Below are 27,765 nucleotides of genomic sequence, written 5' to 3' on the forward strand. Positions count from 1 at the left end.
TAAAAAATTTCTGGGCGGCTCTCCTCTTGGACCAGGCCTCCATGTCTCTAGCCAGACACTCACTCCACTGCTTCAAAGTCCAACCTCTCTGCTCTTCACTTGGCTTGGCCCAGTCGAGACTCTTACTCCACTGCTCCAACGTCCAACCTCTCTCCTCTTCACGCTGCTTGGTCCAGTTATGGTGGGATCTTCTGTCACGATCGTCGGGAAGAGAGGAGGACCAAGGCGCAGCGTGGAAGGTGAACATACTTATTTTTTTAATGATACACGAACAAAACAACAAAACGGTAACGTGACATCCTTGGTTACAATAAACACACCAACACGGAACAAGATCCCACACCCCACTGTGGCAAACAGACTGAATAAATATGGTTCCCAATCAGAGACAACCAGCAACAGCTGACACTAGTTGCCTCTGATTGAGAACCACTTTGGCCAACCTAGAAACACAACAACTAGAATCGACAAAGGAAACTCACACCCTGGCTCAACATACAAGTGTCCCCAGAGCCAGGGTGTGACAGTTAAAGTGACTATGCATAAATAATAAACAGAGTAGCAACAGCGTTAAAGAGCTGGTTGGGGTGGGGTGGGGGGGCAATGCAAATAGTTCGGGTAGCCATGATTAGCTGTTCAGAAGTCTTATGGCTTGGGGGTAGAAGCTGTTGAGAAGTCTTTTGGACCTAGACTTGGCGCTCCGGTACCGCTTGCCGTGCGGTAACAGAGAGAACAGTCTATGACTAGGGTGGCTGGAGTCTTCGACAATTTTTAGATCCTTCCTCTGACACCGCCTGGTACAGAGGTCCTGGATGGTAGGAAGCTTGGCCCCAGTGATGTACTGGGCCGTACTGGGCTGCGGTCGGAGGCCGAGCAGTTGCCATACAAGGCGGTGATGCAACCAGTCAGGATGCTCTCGATGGTGCAGCTATATAACTTTTTGAGGATCTGAGGACCCCATGCCAAATCTTTTCAGTCACCTGAGGGGGAATAGGCTTTGTCGTGCCCTCTTCACGACTGTCTTGGTGTGTTTGGACCATGATAGTTTGTTGGTGATGTGTTTGGACCATGATAGTGTGTTGGTGATGTGGACACCAAGGTCAACAGAAAACAGCCAGTTTTCACACCTGACCTGACCTGGGTTATTTCACTGCGTTCCTCCAAAGTCTCTCAAAGCGTCTGTTAGAAAGCCGTTCCTCTTTGGAGTAAGGAAGAGACTCCCAAGGCTGAAAAATCTCTCCACAGGCGCACCTGGTGGTGTTGGAGTGTTGACTTTTAAAGACATCTACTTGACTCTGGGAAATTTGTTCAATGTATCCATTCTGGTAGCTGACTTCAGATACTCAGTGATCTCATTGTCCACCGTCATCATGTCTCTGTCGTCTTGAGTGTTGTCCAACTGAAATGCACAAAAGTCATTCTCGCAGGCAGGTGATGGAGGCGCTGGTGGTTCGCTTTGTCAAGGTAGCAGTTATGTCTCCATCTCTGAATAGGCTTTGTCAAGGTAGCAGTTCTGTCTCCATCTCTGAATAGGCTTTGTCAAGGTAGCTAGCAAATGTATTTCTGTGAGACACTAGCCCCTCCCTGTTACGTGTCATAGGGATTTTCTTTATAATCTTACAGAAAGATGGAGACTCCAAAGAAGCATCTCCTCCACAGCATAGCCAGCTACAAGTTAATTTAGTTATCTCGTGGTGACAGGTTTAGCCTAACAGAAATCTAGCTTTTTCTGTTTTGTAGCAGAAGCACCGTCATCCAGCATCAACAGCAATTGGCTGGCATGGGTCTTTCTCCCCCAGTCTTGTGGAGCTGTGCTTGGCTTGTAGGTGCTTCTTGATATTTGAAGTTGAGTTCTTCTCAGTTGACAGGCGTTTATCCCCGAGGCTCAGTGGTTAGAGGGGATGGTGACAGTTTGCATTCTCTTATGATGTTTGTCTCCTTTTCTTCTACCAATTCTAAATCATGTGAAAACTTCCACGATGTAAAGGCTGTTGTCTCTGCCATCTTGCTATTTAGCTAGCTTCCCGCCACAACGTTCTTGAAGAAACAGGAAGAGCGAGAACTTAGGTGAAGGGATTTTCATTTTTGGGGGGCAAAAAATAATAATGAAAAAAGGGAAATCATCCTTAAAAGTAATGATTTGCTTATTGGAAAAAGTAACGAATTAACTGATTACTTAAATTGAAAAATGAACGCGTTAAGTTACTTGTTACCACAAAAAAGTATTCTGACTACTCTAACACGTTACTTTATAACGCGTTACCCCCAACACATCAATAGAGACCGGGGTTGTGCTTGTTTACAAACCTGTTTTTTGACAGTGCTACCGACCGTAGTGTGGCCCTTGTCTTGCCATCACACAACATTTTAGAAAATAATTTTGTTATTTGACTCATCAAATAGTGTTTTTTGACATGTTAATTGTGACATGTAAAGATCTGAACGGCCTTCCATAGGCTTGACGTCTGTCTAATACCACATCACGGTGTCTGGGACCCAGTGGACACTGATTAACAAACAACTTCTGTCTGGGGCAGAGTTGTCATGGCAACACTCCCGATCTAACACTCATGGTTGTTACCGACATGCTATGAGGCTCTTAGTGAGGATTGTCAGAAGATGGAATAGATCTCCTCTAAAGAAAGAATTTGCTCTGGGAATTAGAGAAGGGCAACACAGGACCAGTATGCTGCTACTGACACACAGTATCTGGTCTGTTAGAGGGGGGGGTACTGACCTGTTGTCTGTTGTTGGGGGGTGAAGGGGGGGTTACTGACCTGTTGTCTGTTGTTAGGGGTGAAGGGGGGTACTGACCTGTTGTCTGTTGTTGGGGGTGAAGGGGGGTTACTGACCTGTTGTCTGTTGTTAGGGTGAAGGGGGGTACTGACCTGTTGTCTGTTGTTGGGGGTGAAGGGGGGTACTGACCTGTTGTCTGCTGTTGGGGGTGAAGGGGGGGTACTGACCTGTTGTCTGTTGTTGGGGGTGAAGGGGGGTACTGACCTGTTGTCTGTTGTTGGGGGGTGAAGGGGGGTACTGACCTGTTGTCTGTTGTTGGGGGGTGAAGGGGGGTACTGACCTGTTGTCTGCTGTTGGGGGTGAAGGGGGGGTACTGACCTGTTGTCTGTTGTTGGGGGTGAAGGGGGGGTACTGACCTGTTGTCTGTTGTTGGGGGTGAAGGGGAGCAGGGTTGACACATGGAACATCAGTTCATAGTCCTTGTAGGTGGTGTACAGGGAGTGGGTTCCTGTTGAGTCAGCTATAGGAGAAACAGACAGACAGAGAGGCTAGGGTCCTACTACAGAGACGGGCTCATTGAGAGAGATCATATCAGGTCATGGTTAGAGGTTATAGTCCAGGTCAGCTTCATAATGGTAAACAAACCGTAATAGTCAACAACGTAACGTAATGGTAAACAAATTGTAATGGTAAATAAACCATAATTGTAAACAAATTGTAATGGTAAACAAATCATAATAGTAAGCAAACCGTAAAAGTAAAAAAGCCATAATGATAAACAAACCGTAATAGTCAACAAACCGTAATGGTAAACAAACTGTAATGGTAAACAAACTGCAATTTTAAACAAACCGTAATGGTAAACACACTGTAATGGTAAACAAACATTAATGGTAAACAAATTGTAATGGTAAACAAGCCATAATGGTAAACAAACCGTAATAGTCAACAAACCGTAATGGTAAACAAACCGTAATGGTTAACAAACTGTAATGGTAAACAAACCATAATTGTAAACAAACCGTAATAGTAAACAAACCTTAATAGTAAATAAGCTGTAATGGTAAACAAGCCATAATGGTAAACAAACTGTAATGGTAAACAAATTGTAATGGTAAACAAACCATAATTGTAAACAAATTGTGATGGTAAACAAATTGTGATAGTAAGCAAACAGTAATGGTAAACAAGCCACAATGGTAAACAAACGGTAAAAGTCAACAAACTTTAATGGTAAACAAACTGTAATTGTAAACAAACCATAATAGTAAACAAACCGTAATGGTAAACAAACCGTAATGGTAGGCAAACAATCATGGTAAACAAACCGTAATTGTAAACACATTGTAATGGTAAACAAACTGTAATTGTAAACAAATCGTAATAGTAAACAAACTGTAATGGTAAACAAGCCATAATGGTAAACAAATCGTAATAGTAAACAAACCGTAATGGTAAACAAACCGTAATGGTTAACAAACTGTAATGGTAAACAAACCATAATTGTAAACAAACCGTAATAGTAAACAAACCTTAATAGTAAATAAACTGTAATGGTAAAGAAACAATAATGGTTAACAAACCGTAATTGTAGACACATTGTAATGGTAAACATATCGTAATAGTAAGCAATCCGTAATAGTAAGCAATCCGTAATAGTAAACAAGCCATAATGGTAAACAAGCCATAATGGTAAACAACCCGTAATGGTAAACAAACCGTAATAGTAAACAAATGTAATGGTAAACAAACTGTAATGGTAAACAAACTGTAATTGTAAACAAACCGTAATGGTAAACAAACAATAATGGTAAACAAACCGTAATTGTAAACACATTGTAATGGTAAACAAACTGTAATTGTAAACAAATCGTAATAGTAAACAAACTGTACTGGTAAACAAGCCATAATGGTAAACAAATCGTAATAGTCAACAAACCGTAATGGTAAACAAACCGTAATGGTTAACAAACTGTAATGGTAAACAAACCATAATTGTAAACAAACCGTAATAGTAAACAAACCTTAATAGTAAATAAACTATAATGGTAAACAAACAATAATGGTAAACAAACTGTAATTGTAATCAAACTGTAATGGTAAACAAACCATGATGGTAAACAAACCGTAATTGTAAACACATTGTAATGGTAAACAAATCGTAATGGTAAACAAGCCATAATAGTAAGCAAACTGTAATGGTAAACAAGCCATAATGGTAAACAAGCCATAATGGTAAACAAACTGTAATGGTAAACAAATTGTAATGGTAAACAAACCATAATTGTAAACAAATTGTGATGGTAAACAAATTGTGATAGTAAGCAAACAGTAATGGTAAACAAGCCACAATGGTAAACAAACGGTAAAAGTCAACAAACTTTAATGGTAAACAAACTGTAATTGTAAACAAACCATAATAGTAAACAAACCGTAATGGTAAACAAACCGTAATGGTAAACAAACCGTAATGGTAAACAAGCCATAATGGTAAACAAACCGTAATGGTAAACAAACAATAATGGTAAACAAACCGTAATTGTAAACACATTGTAATGGTAAACAAATCGTAATAGTAAGCAAACCGTAATGGTAAACAAACTGTAATTGTAAACAAACTGTAATGGTAAACAAGCCGTAATGGTAAACAAACCATAATGGTAAACAAGCCATAATGGTAAACAAACCATAATGGTAAACAAACCGTAATAGCCAACAAACGTAATGGTAAACAAGCCGTAATGGTAAACAAACCGTAATGGTAAACAAACCGTAATGGTAAACAAGCCGTAATGGTAAACAAGCCATAATGGAAAACAAACCATACTGGTAAACAAACCGTAATGGTAAACAAGCCATAATGGTAAACAAGCCATACTGGTAAACAAACCGTAATGGTAAACAAACCGTAATGGTAAACAAACAATAATGGTAAACAAACCGTAATTGTAAACACATTGTAATGGTAAACAAACCGTAATAGTCAACAAATGTAATGGTAAACAAACTGTAATCTGTAATTGTAAACAAACCACAATAGTAAACAATCCGTAATGGTAAACAAACCGTAATGGTAAACATGCCATAATGGTAAACAAACCGTAATGGTAAACAAACAATAATGGTAAACAAACCGTAATTGTAAACACATTGTAATGGTAAACAAATCGTAATAGTAAGCAATCCGTAATGGTAAACAAACTGTAATGGTAAACAAACTGTAATTGTAAACAAACCATAATAGTAAACAAACCGTAATGGTAAACAAGCCATAATGGTAAACAAACAGTAATGGTAAACAAGCCATAATGGTAAACAAACCGTAATGGTAAACAAACCGTAATAGTCAACAAACCGTAATGGTAAACAAACTGTAATGGTAAACAAACTGTAATGGTAAACAAACCGTAATGGTAAACAAACAATAATGGTAAACAAACTGTAATGGTAAACAAACCGTAATGGTAAACAAGCCATAATGGTAAACAAACAGTAATGGTAAACAAGCCATAATGGTAAACAAACCGTAACGGTAAACAAACCGTAATTGTAAACACATTGTAATGGTATACAAACAGTAATGGTAAACAAGCCATAATGGTAAACAAACCGTAATGGTAAACAAACCGTAATAGTCAACAAACCGTAATGGTAAACAAACTGTAATGGTAAGCAAACTGTAATGGTAAACAAACCGTAATGGTAAACAAACAATAATGGTAAACAAACTGTAATGGTAAACAAACCGTAATGGTAAACAAGCCATAATGGTAAACAAACTGTAATGGTAAACAAGCCATAATGGTAAACAAGCCATAATGGTAAACAAACAGTAATGGTAAACAAGCCATAATGGTAAACAAACCGTAACGGTAAACAAACCGTAATTGTAAACACATTGTAATGGTAAACAAACAGTAATGGTAAACAAGCCATAATGGTAAACAAACCGTAATGGTAAACAAACTGCAATGGTAAACAAACTGTAATTGTAAACAAACCATAATAGTAAACAAACCGTAATGGTAAACACACCTTAATGGTAAACAAACAATAATGGTAAACAAACCGTAATTGTAAACACATTGTAATGGTAAACAAATCGTAATAGTAAGCAATCCGTAACGGTATACAAACCGTAATGGTAAACAAGCCATAATGGTAAACAAACCGTAATGGTAAACAAGCCGTAATGGTAAACAAACCGTAATGGTAAACAAGCCATAATGGTAAACAAACCGTAATGGTAAACAAACAATAATGGTAAACAAACTGTAATGGTAAACAAACTGTAATGGTAAACAAACCGTAATGGTAAACAAACAATAATGGTAAACAAACTGTAATGGTAAACAAGCCATAATGGTAAACAAGCCATAATGGTAAACAAACAGTAATGGTAAACAAGCCATAATGGTAAACAAACCGTAACGGTAAACAAACCGTAATTGTAAACAAACCATAATAGTAAACAAACCGTAATGGTAAACACACCTTAATGGTAAACAAACAATAATGGTAAACAAACCGTAATTGTAAACACATTGTAATGGTAAACAAATCGTAATAGTAAGCAATCCGTAATGGTAAACAAACTGTAATTGTAAACAAACCATAATAGTAAACAAACCGTAATGGTAAACACACCTTAATGGTAAACAAACAATAATGGTAAACAAACCGTAATTGTAAACACATTGTAATGGTAAACAAATCGTAATAGTAAGCAATCCGTAATGGTATACAAACCGTAATGGTAAACAAGCCATAATGGTAAACAAACCGTAATGGTAAACAAGCCATAATGGTAAACAAACCGTAATGGTAAACAAGCCATAATGGTAAACTAACCGTAATGGTAAACAAACCATAATGGTAAACAAACAATATTAGTGTAGAACAACAAGACAAGAGGCATACAGAACATTCATATTAAGATAAACAATGTCTTGTTATAATACCCAGTGTGCCTTCCAAATGACACCCTCTTCCCTACATAGTGCATGACTTTTGACCAGAGCCCTGTGTTGAATAGGGTGCCATTTGGAACGTAGGCATACATTATTTACAGTACTACAGATGCCCGCGGTAGGGGATTGGTGTGTGCATCGTCTTACTCGGTAGGGGATTGGTGTGTGCATCGTCTTACTCGGTAGGGAATTGGTGTGTGCATCGTCTTACTCGGTAGGGGATTGGTGTGTGCATCGTCTTACTCGGTAGGGGATTGGTGTGTGCATCGTCTTACTCGGTAGGGGATTGGTGTGTGCATCGTCTTACTCGGTAGGGGATTGGTGTGTGCATCGTCTTACTCGGTAGGGGGATTGGTGTGTGCATCGTCTTACTCGGTAGGGGATTGGTGTGTGCATCGTCTTACTCGGTAGGGGATTGGTGTGTGCATCGTCTTACTCGGTAGGGGATTGGTGTGTGCATCGTCTTACTCGGTAGGGGATTGGTGTGTCATCGTCTTACTCGGTAGGGGATTGGTGTGTGCATCGTCTTACTCGGTAGGGGATTGGTGTGTGCATCGTCTTACTCGGTAGGGGATTGGTGTGTGCATCGTCTTACTCGGTAGGGGATTGGTGTGTGCATCGTCTTACCTCGGTAGGGGATTGGTGTGTGCATCGTCTTACTCGGTAGGGGATTGGTGTGTGCATCGTCTTACTCGGTAGGGGATTGGTGTGTGCATCGTCTTACTCGGTAGGGGATTGGTGTGTGCATCGTCTTACTCGGTAGGGGATTGGTGTGTGCATCGTCTTACTCGGTAGGGGATTGGTGTGTGCATCGTCTTACTCGGTAGGGGATTGGTGTGTGCATCGTCTTACTCGGTAGGGGATTGGTGTGTGCATCGTCTTACTCGGTAGGGGATTGGTGTGTGCATCGTCTTACTCGGTAGGGGATTGGTGTGTGCATCGTCTTACTCGGTAGGGGATTGGTGTGTGCATCGTCTTACTCTGTAGGGGATTGGTGTGTGCATCGTCTTACTCGGTAGGGGATTGGTGTGTGCATCGTCTTACTCGGTAGGGGATTGGTGTGTGCATCGTCTTACTCGGTAGGGGATTGGTGTGTGCATCGTCTTACTCTTGTTGTCGAGCTGTGCTCTGTACTTGGTGAATCCCTTCAGTCTCACTCTCTGTCCCAATAGGTCGAGGAACTCATCGAGGGCGGGACCAGCTGATTGGTTGTTGTACATCTCCTCCTCTGTGCTCTGGCCTACCTTACAGTACAGCACCCCCACCTTGTGCTGGAAACTTAACTGGAACAAATAAACAACATATACATCAACATGTAGTAAAGTGCTGTGAAAAACTATTTGCCCCCCTTTCTGATTTTCTCTATTTTTGCATATTTTTGATACTGAATGTTATCAGATGGATAATTATTTTATTTATTTAATCAACTAAGTTATGCAACACCCATTTCCCCTGTGTGAAAAAGTAATTGCCCCCTTACACTCAATAACTGGTTGTGCCATCTTTAGCTGAAATGACTGCAACCAAACGCTTCCTGTAGTTGTTGATCAGTCTCACGTCGCTGTGGAGGAATCTTTATCCGCTCTTGCATGCGGAACTGCTTTAACTCAGCCATATTTGTGGGTTTTCAACTGCTCATTACAACATCCCAATTGGAATTAGGTCTGGACTTTGACTAGGCCATTCCAAAACTTCAAATGTGTTGCTTTTTAACTATTTTCTTGTAGACTGCTCTTCAGCTTCAGCTCACAGACGGATGGTCTGACATTCTCCTGTTGAATTCTCTGATACAGAGCAGAATTCATGGTTCCTTCTATTAAGGCAAGTCGTCCTGGTCCTGAGGCAGCAAAGCATCCCCAAACCATCACATTCCCACCACCACCGTGCTTGACCTTTGGTATGATGTTCTTACTGTGGAATGCAGTGTTTGGTTTACGCCAGGCATAATGGGACCCATCTCGTCCAAAAAGTTGACTCAAGTTTGCCAAAAAGCACCTGGATGATCATCAAGACTCTTGGAAGAACATTCTATGGACAGATGATTCAAAAGTATAACGTTTTGGACGACATGACTACCCTCAGGTAACACCACAACCATAACGTTTTGGACGACATGACTACCCTCAGGTAACACCACAACCATAACGTTTTGGACGACATGACTACCCTCAGGTAACACCACAACCATAACGTTTTGGACGACATGACTACCCTCAGGTAACACCACAACCATAACGTTTTGGACGACATGGCTACCCTCAGGTAACACCACAACCATAACGCTTTTGGGACGACATGACTACCCTCAGGTAACACCACAACCATAACGTTTTGGACGACATGACTACCCTCAGGTAACACCACAACCATAACGTTTTGGGACGACATGACTACCCTCAGGTAACACCACAACCATAACGCTTTTGGGACGACATGACTACCCTCAGGTAACACCACAACCATAACGTTTTTGGGACGACATGACTACCCTCAGGTAACACCACAACCATAACGCTTTTGGACGACATGACTACCCTCAGGTAACACCACAACCATAACGTTTTGGGACGACATGACTACCCTCAGGTAACACCACAACCATAACGTTTTGGGACGACATGGCTACCCTCAGGTAACACCACAACCATAACGCTTTTGGGACGACATGACTACCCTCAGGTAACACCACAACCATAACGTTTTGGACGACATGACTACCCTCAGGTAACACCACAACCATAACGTTTTTTGGACGACATGGCTACCCTCAGGTAACACCACAACCATAACGCTTTTGGACGACATGACTACCCTCAGGTAACACCACAACCATAACGCTTTTGGACGACATGACTACCCTCAGGTAACACCACAACCATAACGTTTTGGACGACATGACTACCCTCAGGTAACACCACAACCATAACGTTTTGGACGACATGGCTACCCTCAGGTAACACCACAACCATAACGTTTTGGACGACATGACTACCCTCAGGTAACACCACAACCATAACGTTTTGGACGACATGACTACCCTCAGGTAACACCACAACCATAACGTTTTGGACGACATGACTACCCTCAGGTAACACCACAACCATAACGTTTTGGACGACATGACTACCCTCGGGTAACACCACAACCATAACGCTTTGGACGACATGACTACCCTCAGGTAACACCACAACCATAACGTTTTGGGACGACATGACTACCCTCAGGTAACACCACAACCATAACGTTTTGGGACGACATGGCTACCCTCAGGTAACACCACAACCATAACGCTTTTGGGACGACATGACTACCCTCAGGTAACACCACAACCATAACGTTTTGGGACGACATGACTACCCTCAGGTAACACCACAACCATAACGCTTTTGGGACGACACGACTACCCTCAGGTAACACCACAACCATAACGTTTTGGGACGACATGACTACCCTCAGGTAACACCACAACCATAACGTTTTGGGACGACATGACTACCCCTCAGGTAACACCACAACCATAACGTTTTGGGACGACATGACTACCCTCAGGTAACACCACAACCATAACGCTTTTGGGACGACATGGCTACCCTCAGGTAACACCACAACCATAACGTTTTGGGACGACATGACTACCCTCAGGTAACACCACAACCATAACGTTTTGGGACGACATGACTACCCTCAGGTAACACCACAACCATAACGTTTTGGGACGACATGACTACCCTCAGGTAACACCACAACCATAACGTTTTGGACGACATGACTACCCTCAGGTAACACCACAACCATAACGCTTTTGGACAACATGACTACCCTCAGGTAACACCACAACCATAACGTTTTGGGACGACATGGCTACCCTCAGGTAACACCACAACCATAACGCTTTTGGACGACATGACTACCCTCAGGTAACACCACAACCATAACGTTTTGGGACGCACATGACTACCCTCAGGTAACACCACAACCATAACGCTTTGGACGACATGACTACCCTCAGGTAACACCACAACCATAACGCTTTTGGGACCGACATGGCTACCCTCAGGTAACACCACAACCATAACGCTTTTGGGACGACATGACTACCCTCAGGTAACACCACAACCATAACGTTTTTGGACGACATGACTACCCTCAGGTAACACCACAACCATAACGTTTTGGACGACATGACTACCCTCAGGTAACACCACAACCATAACGTTTTGGACGACATGACTACCCTCAGGTAACACCACAACCATAACGTTTTGGACGACATGACTACCCTCAGGTAACACCACAACCATAACGTTTTGGACGACATGGCTACCCTCAGGTAACACCACAACCATAACGTTTTGGACGACATGACTACCCTCAGGTAACACCACAACCATAACGTTTTGGACGACATGACTACCCTCAGGTAACACCACAACCATAACGTTTTGGACGACATGGCTACCCTCAGGTAACACCACAACCATAACGTTTTGGACGACATGACTACCCTCAGGTAACACCACAACCATAACGTTTTGGACGACATGACTACCCCTCAGGTAACACCACAACCATAACGCTTTTGGGACGACATGGCTACCCTCAGGTAACACCACAACCATAACGCTTTTGGGACGACATGACTACCCCCTCAGGTAACACCACAACCATAACGTTTTGGGACGACATGACTACCCTCAGGTAACACCACAACCATAACGTTTTGGACGACATGACTACCCTCAGGTAACACCACAACCATAACGTTTTGGACGACATGACTACCCCCAGGTAACACCACAACCATAACGCTTTTGGGACGACATGACTACCCTCAGGTAACACCCACAACCATAACGTTTTGGACGACATGGCTACCCTCAGGTAACACCACAACCATAACGTTTTGGACGACATGACTACCCTCAGGTAACACCACAACCATAACGTTTTGGACGACATGACTACCCTCAGGTAACACCACAACCATAACGTTTTGGACGACATGGCTACCCTCAGGTAACACCACAACCATAACGCTTTTGGACGACATGACTACCCTCAGGTAACACCACAACCATAACGCTTTTGGACGACATGACTACCCTCAGGTAACACCACAACCATAACGCTTTTGGGACGACACGACTACCCTCAGGTAACACCACAACCATAACGTTTTGGACGACATGACTACCCTCAGGTAACACCACAACCATAACGCTTTTGGGACGACATGGCTACCCTCAGGTAACACCACAACCATAACGTTTTGGGACGACATGACTACCCTCAGGTAACACCACAACCATAACGTTTTGGAACGACATGACTACCCTCAGGTAACACCACAACCATAACGTTTTGGACGACATGACTACCCTCAGGTAACACCACAACCATAACGTTTTGGACGACATGACTACCCTCAGGTAACACCACAACCATAACGTTTTGGACGACATGACTACCCTCAGGTAACACCACAACACACCATCAGAGCTGTTCACACTACTTTCTGACCTGTGACCTGTGACCTGTGACCTGTCAGCCTCTGGGTTGTGTTCATTTGAGAAATGGAATGTTTTGAATGAATGAATGAATGTTTTATTATGGGACTCCTGGTGCCGACGAAGATGGCGGCCTCGCGGCTAGCTCTTTGTTCCTGTCCCCAAGAAAGCAAAGGTAATTGAACTAAATGACTATCGCCCCGTAGCACTCACCTCTGTCATCATGAAGTGCTTTGAGAGACATGTCAAGGATCATATCACCTCTACCTTACCTGTCACCCTAGACCCACTTCAATTTGCTTACCACCCCAATAGATCCACAGACAATGCAATCGCCATCACACTGCACACTGCCCTATCCCATCTGGACAAGAGGAATACCTATGTAAGAATGCTGTTCATTGACTATAGCTCAGCATTCAACACCATAGTACCCTCCAAGCTCATCATTAAGCTCGAGGCCCTGGGTCTGAACCCCACCCTGTGCAACTGGGTCCTGGACTTCCTGACGGGCCGCCCCCAGGTGGTGAAGGTAGGAAACAACACCTCCACTTCACTGATCCTCAACACTGGGGCCCCACAAGGGTGCTTGCTCAGCCCCCTTCTGTACTCCCTGTTCACCCATGACTGAGTGGACAAGCACGCCTCCAACTCAATCATCAAGTTTGCAGACGACACAACAGTAATTGGCTTGTTTACCGCCTATAGGGAGGAGGTGAGGGCTCTGGGAGCGTGGTGCCAGGAAAATAACCTCTCACTCAACGTCAACAAAACAAAGGAGATGATCGTGGACTTCAGGAAACAGCGGATGGTGCACCCCCCAATCCACATCGATGGGACCGCAGTGGAGAAGGTGGAAAGCTTCAAGTTCCATGGCGTACACATCACTGACAAACTGAAATGGTCCACCCACGCAGACAGTGTGGTGAAGAAGGCGCAACAGAGCCTCCTCAACCTCGGGAGGCTGAAGAAATTTGGCTTGGCACCTAAAACCCTCACAAACTTTTACAAATGCACAATTGAGAGCATCCTGTCGGGCTGTATCACCGCCTGGTATGGCAACTGCACCGCCCGCAATCGCAGGACGCTCCAGAGGGTGGTGCGGTCTGCTGAACGTATTTCCGGGGGCAAACTACCTGCCCTCCAGGACACCTACAGCACCCGATGTCACAGGAAGGCCAAAAAGATAATCAAGGACATTAACCACCCGAGCCACTGCCTGTTCACCCAGCTACCATCCAGAAGGCGAGGTCAGTACAGGTGCATCAACGCTGGGACAGAGAGACTGAAAAACAGCTTCTATCTCAAGGCCATCAGACTGTTAAATAGCCATCACTAGCACATTAGAGGCTGCTGCTGCCTATTGAAATCACTGGCCACTTTAAGAAATGGAACACTAGTCACTTTAATAATGTTTACATATCTTGCATTACTCATCTCATATGTATATACTGTATTCTATAATATTCTACTGTATCTTAGTCCATGCCGCTCTGTCATTGCTTGTCCATATATGAATATATTCTTAAATTCCATTCCTTACTTAGATTTGTGTGTATTGGGTATATGTTGTGAAATTGTTAGATATTACTTGTTAGATATTACTGCACTGTTGGAGCTAGAAGCACAAGCATTTCGCTACACCCGCTATAACATCTGCTAAACACGTGTATGTGACAAATAAAATTTTATTGTGGACAATTTTATTTTATTTGTAGTCTTGCCTTGTTGAAGTGCGTTTTCTTCTGTTTGGTGCCTAATGATCACAACCCTGATATACTTCCCCCTGTCAGAGCTGCTGCAGGACATTCTGGGAGGCCCTGATATACTTCCCCCTGTCAGAGCTGCTGCAGGACATTCTGGGAAGCCCTGATATACTTCCCCCTGTCAGAGCTGCTGCAGGACATTCTGGGAGGCCCTGATATACTTCCCCCTGTCAGAGCTGCTGCAGGACATTCTGGGAAGCCCTGATATACTTCCCCCTGTCAGAGCTGCTGCAGGACATTCTGGGAAGCCCTGATATACTTCCCCCTGTCAGAGCTGCTGCAGTACATTCCGGGAGGCCCTGATATACTTCCCCCTGTCAGAGCTGCTGCAGGACATTCTGGGAGGCCCTGATATACTTCCCCCTGTCAGAGCTGCTGCAGGACATTCTGGGAGGCCCTGATATACTTCCCCCTGTCAGAGCTGCTGCAGGACATTCTGGGAAGCCCTGATATACTTCCCCCTGTCAGAGCTGCTGCAGTACATTCCGGGAGGCCCTGATATACTTCCCCCTGTCAGAGCTGCTGCAGGACATTCTGGGAGGCCCTGATATACTTCCCCCTGTCAGAGCTGCTGCAGGACATTCTGGGAGGCCCTGATATACTTCCCCCTGTCAGAGCTGCTGCAGGACATTCTGGGAGGCCCTGATATACTTCCCCCTGTCAGAGCTGCTGCAGGACATTCCGGGAGGGATGCATAGCCTCCTAGACAGTAGCGTAGTGCATGGGCATGGTGGTGGGGGAGTGTCCCAGCTCCTGCATGAACATCAACAGAGCCACGCTGGAGGTACAGTACCCAAGGTTATGGGTGAATCTCAATAGTCTGAACCCAAGGTTTTGGGTGAATCTCAATAGTCTGAACCCAAGGTTATGGGTGAATCTCAATAGTCTGAACCCAAGGTTATGGGTGAATCTCAATAGTCTGAACCCAAGTTTATGAGTGAATCTCAATAATCTGAATCCAAGTTTATGGGTGAATCTCAATAGTCTGAACCCAAGGTTTTGGGTGAATCTCAATAGTCTGAACCCAAGGTTATGGGTGAATCTCAAAAGTCTGAAATGGCTCACTGTCACTGTTTTCTGTTCTCTGCTCATACTGATCTGAATGAAATTGGACGGGTGAAAACAAATACCATAATGCTTTCACCTATCTGCTGATGAGGTCAGTGCACCCCTTCAGGAGGCTATGACTGCCTTGTTATGAATCCTGTGTAGGACAAAGGGAAGGGTGTGTGTTCAGTGTTCCTTTCCCTCAGGATGAGGAGACCAAGGAGCTGCTCTCACTGATGACTGCACTGTCTGATGAAGAAACAGAGCTGCTTGATGATAGATTGGATATTCCTCAAGAATGTCAAAGGGAAGACTGTACCCTCTCAGGCAGTAGAATCCCAGGCTGCTTCAGTGGCCCAGACCCAGAGGTGGACAGGTAAGAGATAGCAGCTGGTCCTGACCCAGAGGTGGACAGGTAAGAGATAGCAGCTGGCCCAGACCCAGAGGTGGACAGGTAAGAGATAGCAGCTGACCCAGACCCAGAGGTGGACAGGTAAGAGATAGCAGCTGACCCAGACCCAGAGGTGGACAGGTAAGAGATAGCAGCTGACCCAGACCCAGAGGTGGACAGGTAAGAGATAGCAGCTGGCCCAGACCCAGAGGTGGACAGGTAAGAGATAGCAGCTGACCCAGACCCAGAGGTGGACAGGTAAGAGATAGCAGCTGACCCAGAACCAGAGGTGGACAGGTAAGAGATAGCAGCTGACCCAGACCCAGAGGTGGACAGGTAAGAGATAGCAGCTGACCCAGACCCAGAGGTGGACAGGTAAGAGATAGCAGTTGACCCAGACCCAGAGGTGGACAGGTAAGAGATAGCAGCTGACCCAGACCCAGAGGTGGACAGGTAAGAGATAGCAGCTGACCCAGACCCAGAGGTGGACAGGTAAGAGATAGCAGCTGAACCAGACCCAGAGGTGGACAGGTAAGAGATAGCAGCTTACCCAGACCCAGAGGTGGACAGGTAAGAGATAGCAGCTGACCCAGACCCAGAGGTGGACAGGTAAGAGATAGCAGCTGACCCAGACCCAGAGGTGGACAGGTAAGAGATAGCAGCTGACCCAGACCCAGAGGTGGACAGGTAAGATATAGCAGCTGACCCAGACCCAGAGGTGGACAGGTAAGAGATAGCAGCTGACCCAGACCCAGAGGTGGACAGGTAAGAGATAGCAGCTGACCCAGACCCAGAGGTGGACAGGTAAGAGATAGCAGCTGACCCAGACCCAGAGGTGGACAGGTAAGAGATAGCAGCTGACCCAGACCCAGAGGTGGACAGGTAAGAGATAGCAGCTGACCCAGACCCAGAGGTGGACAGGTAAGAGATAGCAGCTGACCCAGACCCAGAGGTGGACAGGTAAGATATAGCAGCTGACCCAGACCCAGAGGTGGACAGGTAAGAGATAGCAGCTGACCCAGACCCAGAGGTGGACAGGTAAGAGATAGCAGCTGACCCAGACCCAGAGGTGGACAGGTAAGAGATAGCAGCTGACCCAGACCCAGAGGTGGACAGGTAAGAGATAGCAGCTGACCCAGACCCAGAGGTGGACAGGTAAGAGATAGCAGCTGACCCAGACCCAGAGGTGGACAGGTAAGAGATAGCAGCTGACCCAGACCCAGAGGTGGACAGATAAGAGATAGCAGCTGACCCAGACCCAGAGGTGGACAGGTAAGAGATAGCAGTATCATAATCAAATCAGAGTCAGAGCTGGATAGGTAAGAGACAGCATCTCATTTAAACAGATAACACAACATGGCATCTTGTACCATCTAAGCAGAATACAGAATAACCAAACGCCTGGGATTCAGAATACAGAATAACCAAACGCCTGGGATTCAGAATACAGAATAACCAAACGCCTGGGATTCAATAAATTGTCAGATGAATATTCCTATATTACTCCATGTGGTCTGAGTCTGAATCTCCAATGGCAACCTGATCCTTATAGTGCATTACAGTCCAGTGGCTGTAGACTGAGTCTGAATCTCCCATGGCAACCTAATCCTTATAGTGCATTACAGTCCAGTGGCTGTAGACTGAGTCTGAATCTCCCATGGCAACCTGATCCTTATAGTGCATTACAGTCCAGTGGCTGTAGACTGAGTCTGAATCTCCCATGGCAACCTGATCCTTATAGTGCATTACAGTCCAGTGGCTGTAGACTGAGTCTGAATCTCCCATGACAACCTGATCCTTATAGTGCATTACAGTCCAGTGGCTGTAGACTGAGTCTGAATCTCCCATGGCAACCTAATCCTTATAGTGCATTACAGTCCAGTGGCTGTAGACTGAGTCTGAATCTCCCATGGCAACCTAATCCTTATAGTGCATTACAGTCCAGTGGCTGTAGACTGAGTCTGAATCTCCCATGGCAACCTGATCCTTATAGTGCATTACAGTCCAGTGGCTGTAGACTGAGTCTGAATCTCCCATGGCAACCTAATCCTTATAGTGCATTACAGTCCAGTGGCTGTAGACTGAGTCTGAATCTCCCATGGCAACCTGATCCTTATAGTGCATTACAGTCCAGTGGCTGTAGACTGAGTCTGAATCTCCCATGGCAACCTGATCCTTATAGTGCATTACAGTCCAGTGGCTGTAGACTGAGTCTGAATCTCCCATGGCAACCTGATCCTTATAGTGCATTACAGTCCAGTGGCTGTAGACTGAGTCTGAATCTCCCATGGCAACCTAATCCTTATAGTGCATTACAGTCCAGTGGCTGTAGACTGAGTCTGAATCTCCCATGGCAACCTAATCCTTATAGTGCATTACAGTCCAGTGGCTGTAGACTGAGTCTGAATCTCCCATGTTAACCTAATCCTTATAGTGCATTACAGTCCAGTGGCTGTAGACTGAGTCTGAATCTCCCATGGCAACCTGATCCTTATAGTGCATTACAGTCCAGTGGCTGTAGACTGAGTCTGAATCTCCCATGGCAACCTAATCCTTATAGTGCATTACAGTCCAGTGGCTGTAGACTGAGTCTGAATCTCCCATGGCAACCTAATCCTTATAGTGCATTACAGTCCAGTGGCTGTAGACTGAGTCTGAATCTCCCATGGCAACCTAATCCTTATAGTGCATTACAGTCCAGTGGCTGTAGACTGAGTCTGAATCTCCCATGGCAACCTAATCCTTATAGTGCATTACAGTCCAGTGGCTGTAGACTGAGTCTGAATCTCCCATGGCAACCTGATCCTTATAGTGCATTACAGTCCAGTGGCTGTAGACTGAGTCTGAATCTCCCATGGCAACCTAATCCTTATAGTGCATTACAGTCCAGTGGCTGTAGACTGAGTCTGAATCTCCCATGGCAACCTGATCCTTATAGTGCATTACAGTCCAGTGGCTGTAGACTGAGTCTGAATCTCCCATGGCAACCTAATCCTTATAGTGCATTACAGTCCAGTGGCTGTAGACTGAGTCTTCTCTCAGCAGAGAGCGTGTCAGAGAGATCGATGTGATATTAGTAGTGTGTCTGGGTGGATATTGATCCAGCTGCAGTGTGACATCGACTGACAACATGACAGGTAGTAGAGCTTTATTTATCAGACAGTTTCCCTATTGGATTCTTCCTGCTAGGAGAAATGGAGTCAGCTTCTTACCAAAGGGTTTCTATCAAAAAATACAAATGTGGAAAAGCAGGCAAAAAGCCAATGAACTTCAATAACATATATAAACCTAGACAAGGTCTCCATCTGTATCATTATGTTCTGATCCAGCGGGGCTCCAACTCACAACCTGCACTACAACACACAACACTAGAGAACAAATGTCTTAACCTTGTGCTACTCTACTCACCCTGTTCGTCCAGTTGGAGCAGCTCGGGGACCTTGGGGGAGTTGAGGGCCAGCCTCAGACACTGCCCTATACCCCAGCCCTGTCTCCATGTAGCCCAACCCTACAGTACACTGTCTCTCTCTATCCCCTAACCCTAGTACTCACCCCCTGTTCGTCCAATTTGAGGAGCAGCTCGGGGACCTTGGGAGAGTTGAGGGCCAGACGGAGACACTGGATGTTGAGTTCAGGCATCACATATTCCAGAACCTCTTTCAGAGGTAGGCCTCGGGCTGCACCATGTCTTGCTGTGGAGGGGACCGCATCCTCCAGGATCGCCCCACGTAGGGTTGTTAACTAGGAGGGAGGGAGGGAGAGAGAGATAGAGGAGAGAGAGAGAGAGAGAGAGAGAGAGAGAGAGAGAGAGAGAGAGAGAGAGAGAGAGAGAGAGAGAGAGAGAGAGAGAGAGAGAGAGAGAGAGAGAGAGAGAGAGAGAGAGAGAGAGAGAGAGAGAGAGAGAGGAGAGAGAGAGAGAGAGAGAGAGAGAGAGAGAGAGAGAGAGAGAGAGAGAGAGAGAGGAGAGAGAGGAGAGAGAGAGAGAGAGAGAGAGAGAGAGAGAGAGAGAGAGAGAGAGAGAGAGAGAGAGAGAGAGAGAGAGAGAGAGAGAGAGAGAGAGAGAGAGAGAGAGAGAGAGAGAGAGAGAGAGAGAGAGAGAGAGAGAGAGAGAGAGAGAGAGAGAGAGAGAGAGAGAGGGTTTAGGCCCCTGCACCATTTCCCCCTCCACCCTCTCCATCCCTCCACCCCCTGTTGGCCCCACCACCACCACCACCACCACCACCACTGCCAGTCAATGTCCCGCTGTTAGTGAATCAATCTGGAATTCAGCCATTGTTATTTGAATTCTTTCACTTAATTATTGGAAAAAATCATTAGAGAGGGAGGTGTAGTAGGGTAATGCGTGTATGTGTGTGTGTGTGTGTGTGTGTGTGTGTGTGTGTGTGTGTGTGTGTGAGAGAGAGAGAGAGAGAGAGAGAGAGAGAGAGAGTGTTCACTGCAGTGCAGATAAACCATCACCATTAGTGACTGAACAGGGGATTTAACCTTGTCTCTGTGACCGAGAGGAGAGGGCTGGCGTGACCCAGTTAGTTGAAATATGGAGAAAAGGTTACGCTTCAAACCAGGACTGACATTTAATATCAGTGACATGTCCCTCCGATACACCCCCCTCCTGCATACTGCATCTGTTTCACCTTCATTATTCAGAGAGCAGACACCCTAGAGTCACTCACTGACAGCTGAGTCTGTGTGAGTGTGTGACTGGCTGACTAACTGGCTGACTGACTGACTGGATGACTAACTGGCTGACTGGCTGACTGGCTGACTAACTGGCTGACTGACTGACTGACTGGCTGACTAACTGGCTGACTGGATGACTAACTGGCTGACTGGCTGACTGACTGGCTGACTGACTGACTGGCTGACTAACTGGCTGACTGACTGACTGACTGGCTGACAAACTGGCTGACTAACTGGCTGACTGACTGACTGGCTGACTGACTGGCTGACTAACTGGCTGACTGACTGACTGGCTGACTGGCTGACTAACTGGCTGACTGACTGACTGGCTGACTGGCTGACTAACTGGCTGACTGACTGACTGACTGGCTGACTAACTGGCTGACTGACTGACTGACTGGCTGACTAACTGGCTGACTGACTGACTGGCTGACTGACTGACTGACTGGCTGACTGACTGGCTGACTGGCTGACTGACTAACTGGCTGACTGACTGACTGGCTGACTGACTGACTGGCTGACTGACTAACTGGCTGGCTGACTGACTAACTGGCTGACTGACTGACTGACTGGCTGACTGACTAACTGGCTGGCTGACTGGCTGACTGACTGACTGGCTGGCTGACTGACTGGCTGACTGACTGGCTGACTGACTGACTAACTGGCTGGCTGGCTGACTGACTGGCTGACTGGCTGACTGACTGACTGACTGGCTGACTGACTGACTGGCTGGCTGACTGACTGACTGGCTGACTGGCTGACTGACTGACTGACTGACTGGCTGACTGACTGACTGACTGGCTGACTGACTGGCTGACTGACTAACTGGCTGACTGGCTGACCGGCTGACTGGCTGAATAACTGGCTGACTGGCTGACTAACTGGCTGACAGGCTGACCAGCTGACTGGCTGACTGACTGGCTGACTGGCTGACTGACTGGCTGACTGGCTGACTAACTGGTTGACTAGATGACCGGCTGACTGGCTGACTAAGTGACTGGCTGACTGGCTGACTGACTGACTGGTTGACTGGCTGACTGACTGGCTGACTGGCTGACTGACTGGCTGACTAAGTGACTGGCTGACTGGCTGGCTGACTGATTGGCTGGCTGGCTATCTAACTGGCTGACTGGCTGACTGACTGGCTGACTGGCTGACTGGCTGACTAAGTGACTGGCTGACTGGCTGACTGGCTGACTGACTGGCTGACTGGCTGACTGGCTGACTAAGTGACTGGCTGACTGGCTGACTGGCTGACTGACTGGTTGGCTGACTGAATGATAGACTAACTGACTGACTGGCTGGCTGACTGGATGGCTGGCTGACTGGCTGGCGGAATGGCTGACTGACTGGCTGACTAAGTGACTGGCTGACTGGCTGGCTGACTGATTGGCTGGCTGGCTATCTAACTGGCTGACTGGCTGACTGACTGGCTGACTGGCTGACTGGCTGACTAAGTGACTGGCTGACTGGCTGACTGGCTGACTGACTGGCTGACTGGCTGACTGGCTGACTAAGTGACTGGCTGACTGGCTGACTGGCTGACTGACTGGTTGGCTGACTGAATGATAGACTAACTGACTGACTGGCTGGCTGACTGGATGGCTGGCTGACTGGCTGGCGGAATGGCTGACTGACGGGCAGACTAACTGTCTGACTGATTGACTGACTGGCTGACTTGTTGACTAACTGACTGACTGACTGACTTACTAAATAACTGGCTGACTGGCTGACTAACTGGCTGGTTGACTGAATTAATAACTGGCTGACTGATTATCTGATTGACTGATTGACTAACTGGATGACTGACTGACTGACTGACTGACTGACTGGCTGACTTACAAGGTCATGACTGCTGACTAACTGGCTGACTGACTGGGTGACCAACTGGCTGATTGACTGGCAGGCTGACTGGCAGACTGACTAACTGACTGGCTGAATGACTGGCTGACTGGCTGGCTGACTGGCTGACTGGTTGGCTGACTGACTGAATGATAGACTAACTGACTGAATGGCTGGCGGAATGGCTGACTGACTGGCAGACTAACTGTCTGAACTGTCTGACTGATTGACTGACTGGCTGACTTGTTGACTAACTGACTGACTGACTGACTTACTAAATAACTGGCTGACTGGCTGACTAACTGGCTGGTAGACTGAATGAATAACTGGCTGACTGATTATCTGATTGACTGATTGACTAACTGGATGACTCACTGACTGATTGACTGACTGGCTGACTTGTTGACCAACTGACTGACTGACTGAATGAATAACTGGCTGACTGATTAGCTGACTGACTGACTGACTGACTAACTGACTGACTGGCTGACTGTCTGACTTACAAGGTCATGACTGCTGACTGACTGGCTGACTGACTGGGTGACCTACTGGCTGATTGACTGGCTGGCTGACTGGCAGACTGACTAACTGGCTGGTTGACTAAATGAGAGACTGACTGACTGACTGGCTGACTGACTAACTAACTGGCTGACTGGCTGGCTGAATGGCTGACTGACTAACTGGATGACTGACTGACAAACTATCTGACTGACTGACTGGCTGACTGAATGACTGACTGACTGATTGACTCACTGGCTCACGGACTGACTGACTGACTAAATAACTGACTAACTGATAGTCATGATTGTCTTTCTAACTGGCTAACTGACTGATAGAGTCATAACTGGCTGATTGACTAACTGATAGAGTCATGGCTGACTGACTGGCTGACTGATTGAGTCATGACTGGCTGACTGACTGGCTGACCGACCTACTGGCTGGCTGACTGGTTGACCAATAGACAGTGTCATGACTGGATGATTAACTGGTTGACTAACTGGATGACTGACTAACTAACTGATAAAGTAATGACTGGTTGACTAACTGGCTGACTGACTGGCTGGCTGACTAACTGATAGAGTCATGACTGGCTGACTGACTGACTGACTGACTGACTGACTGACTGGCTGACTGACTGGCTGACTGACTAACTGACTGACTGACTGACTGACTGGCTGACTGGCTGACTGGCTGACTGACTAACTGATAGTCATGATTGGCTGACTAACTAGCTGACTGACTGATAGAGTCATAACTGGCTGATTGACTAACTTGATAGTGTCATGACTGGCTGACTAACTAACTGACTGACTGGCTGGCTGACTGACTGACTGTCTGATAGAGTCACGACTGTCTAACTGACTGGCTGACTGTCTGACTGACTGACTGGAAGGCTGACTGACTGACTAACTTATAGTCATGACTGTTTGACTAACTGGCTGACTGACTGATATCGTCATGACTGGCTGACTGACTCGCTAACTGACTAACTGGCTGGCTGACTGACTGGCTGACTTACTGACTGGCTGACTGACTATCTGATAGTCATGACTGGCTGACTAACTGGCTGACTGACTGATAGAGTCATAACTGGCTGACTGACTGGCTGACTGATAGTCATGACTGGCTAACTGTCTGGCTGGCTGGCTGACTAGTAGACAGTGTCATTACTGGTAGATTAACTGGTTGACTGACTGGATGACTGACTGACTGACTGGCTGACTGACTAACTGATAAAGTCATGACTGGCTGACTAACTGGCTGACTGACTGGCTGGCTGGCTGACAGTACTAACTGATAGAGTCATGACCTATTTGGTGGTTTACTGACTGATAGCGTCATTACTTCCTGACTAACTGGCTGACTGGCTGACTGACTGACTGGCTGGCTCACTGACCAACTTATAGCCATGACTGTCTGACTAACTGATAGCGTCATGACTGGCTGACTGACTGGCTAACTGACTGATAGTGTCATGATTGGCTGGCTGGCTGGCTGGCTGGCTGGGTGACTGACTGGCTGGCTGGCTAACTGGCTGACTGACTGGCTGACTGACTGGCTGACTAAATGGCTGACTGACTGACTGACTAACTGGATGACTGTCTGGCTGACTGGCTGACTAATAGACAGTGTCATGACTGGCTGATTAACTGGTGGACTGACTGGATGACTGACTGGCTGGCTGAATGACTGATAAAGTCATGACTGGCTGACTAACTGGCTAACTGACTGGTTGGCTGAATGACTAACTGATAAAGTCATGACTGGCTGACTAACTGGCTGACTGATAGTGTCATGACTGGCTGGCTGACTAACTAAATGATAGAGTCATGACTGGCTGACTGACTGGCTGACTGATAGACAGTGTCATGACTGGCTGTCTAACTGGCTAACTGACTGGCTAACTGACTGGCTGGCTGGCTAGCTGACTAACTAAATGATAGAGTCATGACTTTATGAGGTGCTACAAACCCATGACAGGATTAGACAGATTTGGTATACAGATAAGATTTACTTGGGTCCCAGCCCATGTGGGGGTGGAGGGGAACGAGGCTGTAGATGAACAGGCTAAACAAGCACTTAGTAGTGGGGATGTTGATGTTGTAGTTTCAATTAACAAGGCAGACGGAAAAAGCCTGATATGGACAGTGATGGTGCAGAGATGGCAGGAGCAGTGGAATAGAGATAATAAGGGCAGGCATTTATTTCAAGTACAGAGGAAAGTCAGGGAGGGGAGGACCGCAGGAAGGGACAGAAGAGAGGAGGCTATTTTTACAAGATTAAGGGTGGGACACAGCCAGTTGAATAAGACCTTAAATGTGATAGGAAAGCATTCAACAGGAAAGTGTGATTATTGCCAGGAAACAGAGACCGTGGAGCATGTATTGCTACAGTGTGGGCAGTATCAGAGGGAAAGAGAGATGATGAGATCTAGTGTGAAGGAGAAGGGGATACAGGATGGCTAGCTTAGCTGTTAGCCTTCAAGAGACAGGTTGAAGCCTGCTTAACAGAGACGCTAAGCTGCTAGCCATCAAGCCAACGAAGTTGGTACCAGATGAGTTTTCCAATGGAGCCCTCTTTGTCTGGAGAACTAAATGAATGGTTCCAGTTCTGTAGGAGCTGTATCTACTACGCTTTGTTTCGGGACAAACCGGATCACTCTGAGTTCCAATTGTTTACTTGCCGATGATTATAGGCTTGAGGTGGCTTCCTTGATCACACAGGTCTCCAGCCTACGTAAGAAACTGGGGAAAACACAGAGTGGAATGTACATTTTCTATGCGGTGGCTGGATGGCGTTCGCGCTTGTTGGATGCATCTCCACCTTGTCGTTTGTCGTTATCCGACTGGCCGGTGTTGCCCGGAGCTCCCCCATTTGATAGCACCGTCGAAGGAACACAGCATGAGGAGAAAGGCAATCAACGATGGTCGCATGTCACGAGCCGTGGAAGCCGAAGACATCAACCTCCCGCAAAGCAGTCTACACTCCCAACGAGAGGCCCGGAGCGGATACAAACAACGAATAGTTTCGCCGTCCTGGAGCCTGATCTTCCTGCACCTTCGTCGCTGGGGGTGTCTGTGTCTGCGGCCGCAGTGCCTACTACTATGATTTCGAAGTCGACGTCGGCAACCTTCCGTCCCTGCTCTGGATCGAGCGGGGCTTCTCCATCTGTCGGAGGCCTGCATCCTGTGAAGCGTCGGAGTGGGCGGATTTCCTCGTCCTTCTCGCCAGCCGTGATTTTGGGCAGCTCCATGGTAAGAAATGTGACCGTTCCTGGTGCAAAAACAATGTCCTATCCCGGAGCTCGAGTAAATGACATTACTAAGTTGCTCCCGAATGTACTATCTCAGGACATTGAAATCGATTCTATCGTAGTCCTTGTGGGTTTTAATGACATTATGAAGGGCAGCTCTGAACAGTTGAAACTGGATTTTAAAGAGCTGATTGACTCTCTGCTGGACATTAACAAAAAAAACATCATATCTGGCCCTGTGCCCTCTCTGAATTGTGGCATTGAACGCTTTAGCAAGATTCTTGCTCTTCACAACTGGCTACGTGATCATTACAGCTCAATGGGTGTAACTTTTGTTGACAATCTCGATACCTTTTGGAAACAAAACACGTTTTATAAGGAGGATGGGATCCACCCAAATCATTTGGGTTCCTGGATCCTTTCACAGCATTATAAGGCTGCGTTGAGACAATGACTTAGCAATGACCCAAGCCTAGCTCAGCTAATCCCTACCATTGTGACGCAGAGTTGTCAAAATGCTACAGCAAATGTACATTACACCAGGGGCGTCGGTAGTCACAATATACGTAACCTAATTTATGTCCCTCTAAGTGCCCTGAATGCCACCGCTGATCCTACAGCTATTAAGTGCAGTAATCATGTGCCTAAGAACCAGATTTATACTGTTAGCACTGAGCCGGTGTGCCTGAGGAGGAAGGCCACTGTGTGCAGCTCACCCTGCACTAACATAAAGAACATGAGCACATCTACTGCTGCTAAGCTTCGCAGTAAAGCAATAAAAACAAGTAAGCATCCCAGAAGAAAAGTGCTCAAAATAGCCCACGTTAACATATGTATCTTAAGAAACAAGGTTCATGAAATCAATAATTTGCTAGTAACAGATGACATTCATATTCTGACTATCTCTGAAACTCACCTTTGATGATACAGTGGTAGCAATACAAGGTTATAACATTTACAGAAAATATAGAACTGCCAATGGTGGAGGTGTTGCTGTTTATATTCAGAACCACATTCCTGTGAAGATTAGAGAGGATCTCATGTTAAATACTGTTGAAGTAATATGGCTACA

General features: G+C 46.0%; 1 protein-coding gene across 1 annotated transcript in view; it reads right to left on the reverse strand.

The window, feature by feature from the left end:
- LOC123493125 (signal-induced proliferation-associated 1-like protein 2) overlaps positions 1–27,765 on the reverse strand; it is an 85,308-nt gene that overhangs the window by 35,258 nt on the left and 22,285 nt on the right. The window contains exons 4-6 of the mRNA XM_045227060.1: positions 19,970–20,158; positions 8,815–8,989; positions 3,153–3,256 (exon numbers count right to left, since the gene is read on the reverse strand). Coding sequence (XP_045082995.1) covers positions 3,153–3,256; positions 8,815–8,989; positions 19,970–20,158 — 468 coding nt within the window. The remainder of the gene's footprint in view (positions 1–3,152; positions 3,257–8,814; positions 8,990–19,969; positions 20,159–27,765) is intronic.

The sequence above is a fragment of the Coregonus clupeaformis genome, chromosome 18 (assembly GCF_020615455.1).
Source record: "Coregonus clupeaformis isolate EN_2021a chromosome 18, ASM2061545v1, whole genome shotgun sequence".
Lineage (NCBI taxonomy): Eukaryota > Metazoa > Chordata > Actinopteri > Salmoniformes > Salmonidae > Coregonus > Coregonus clupeaformis.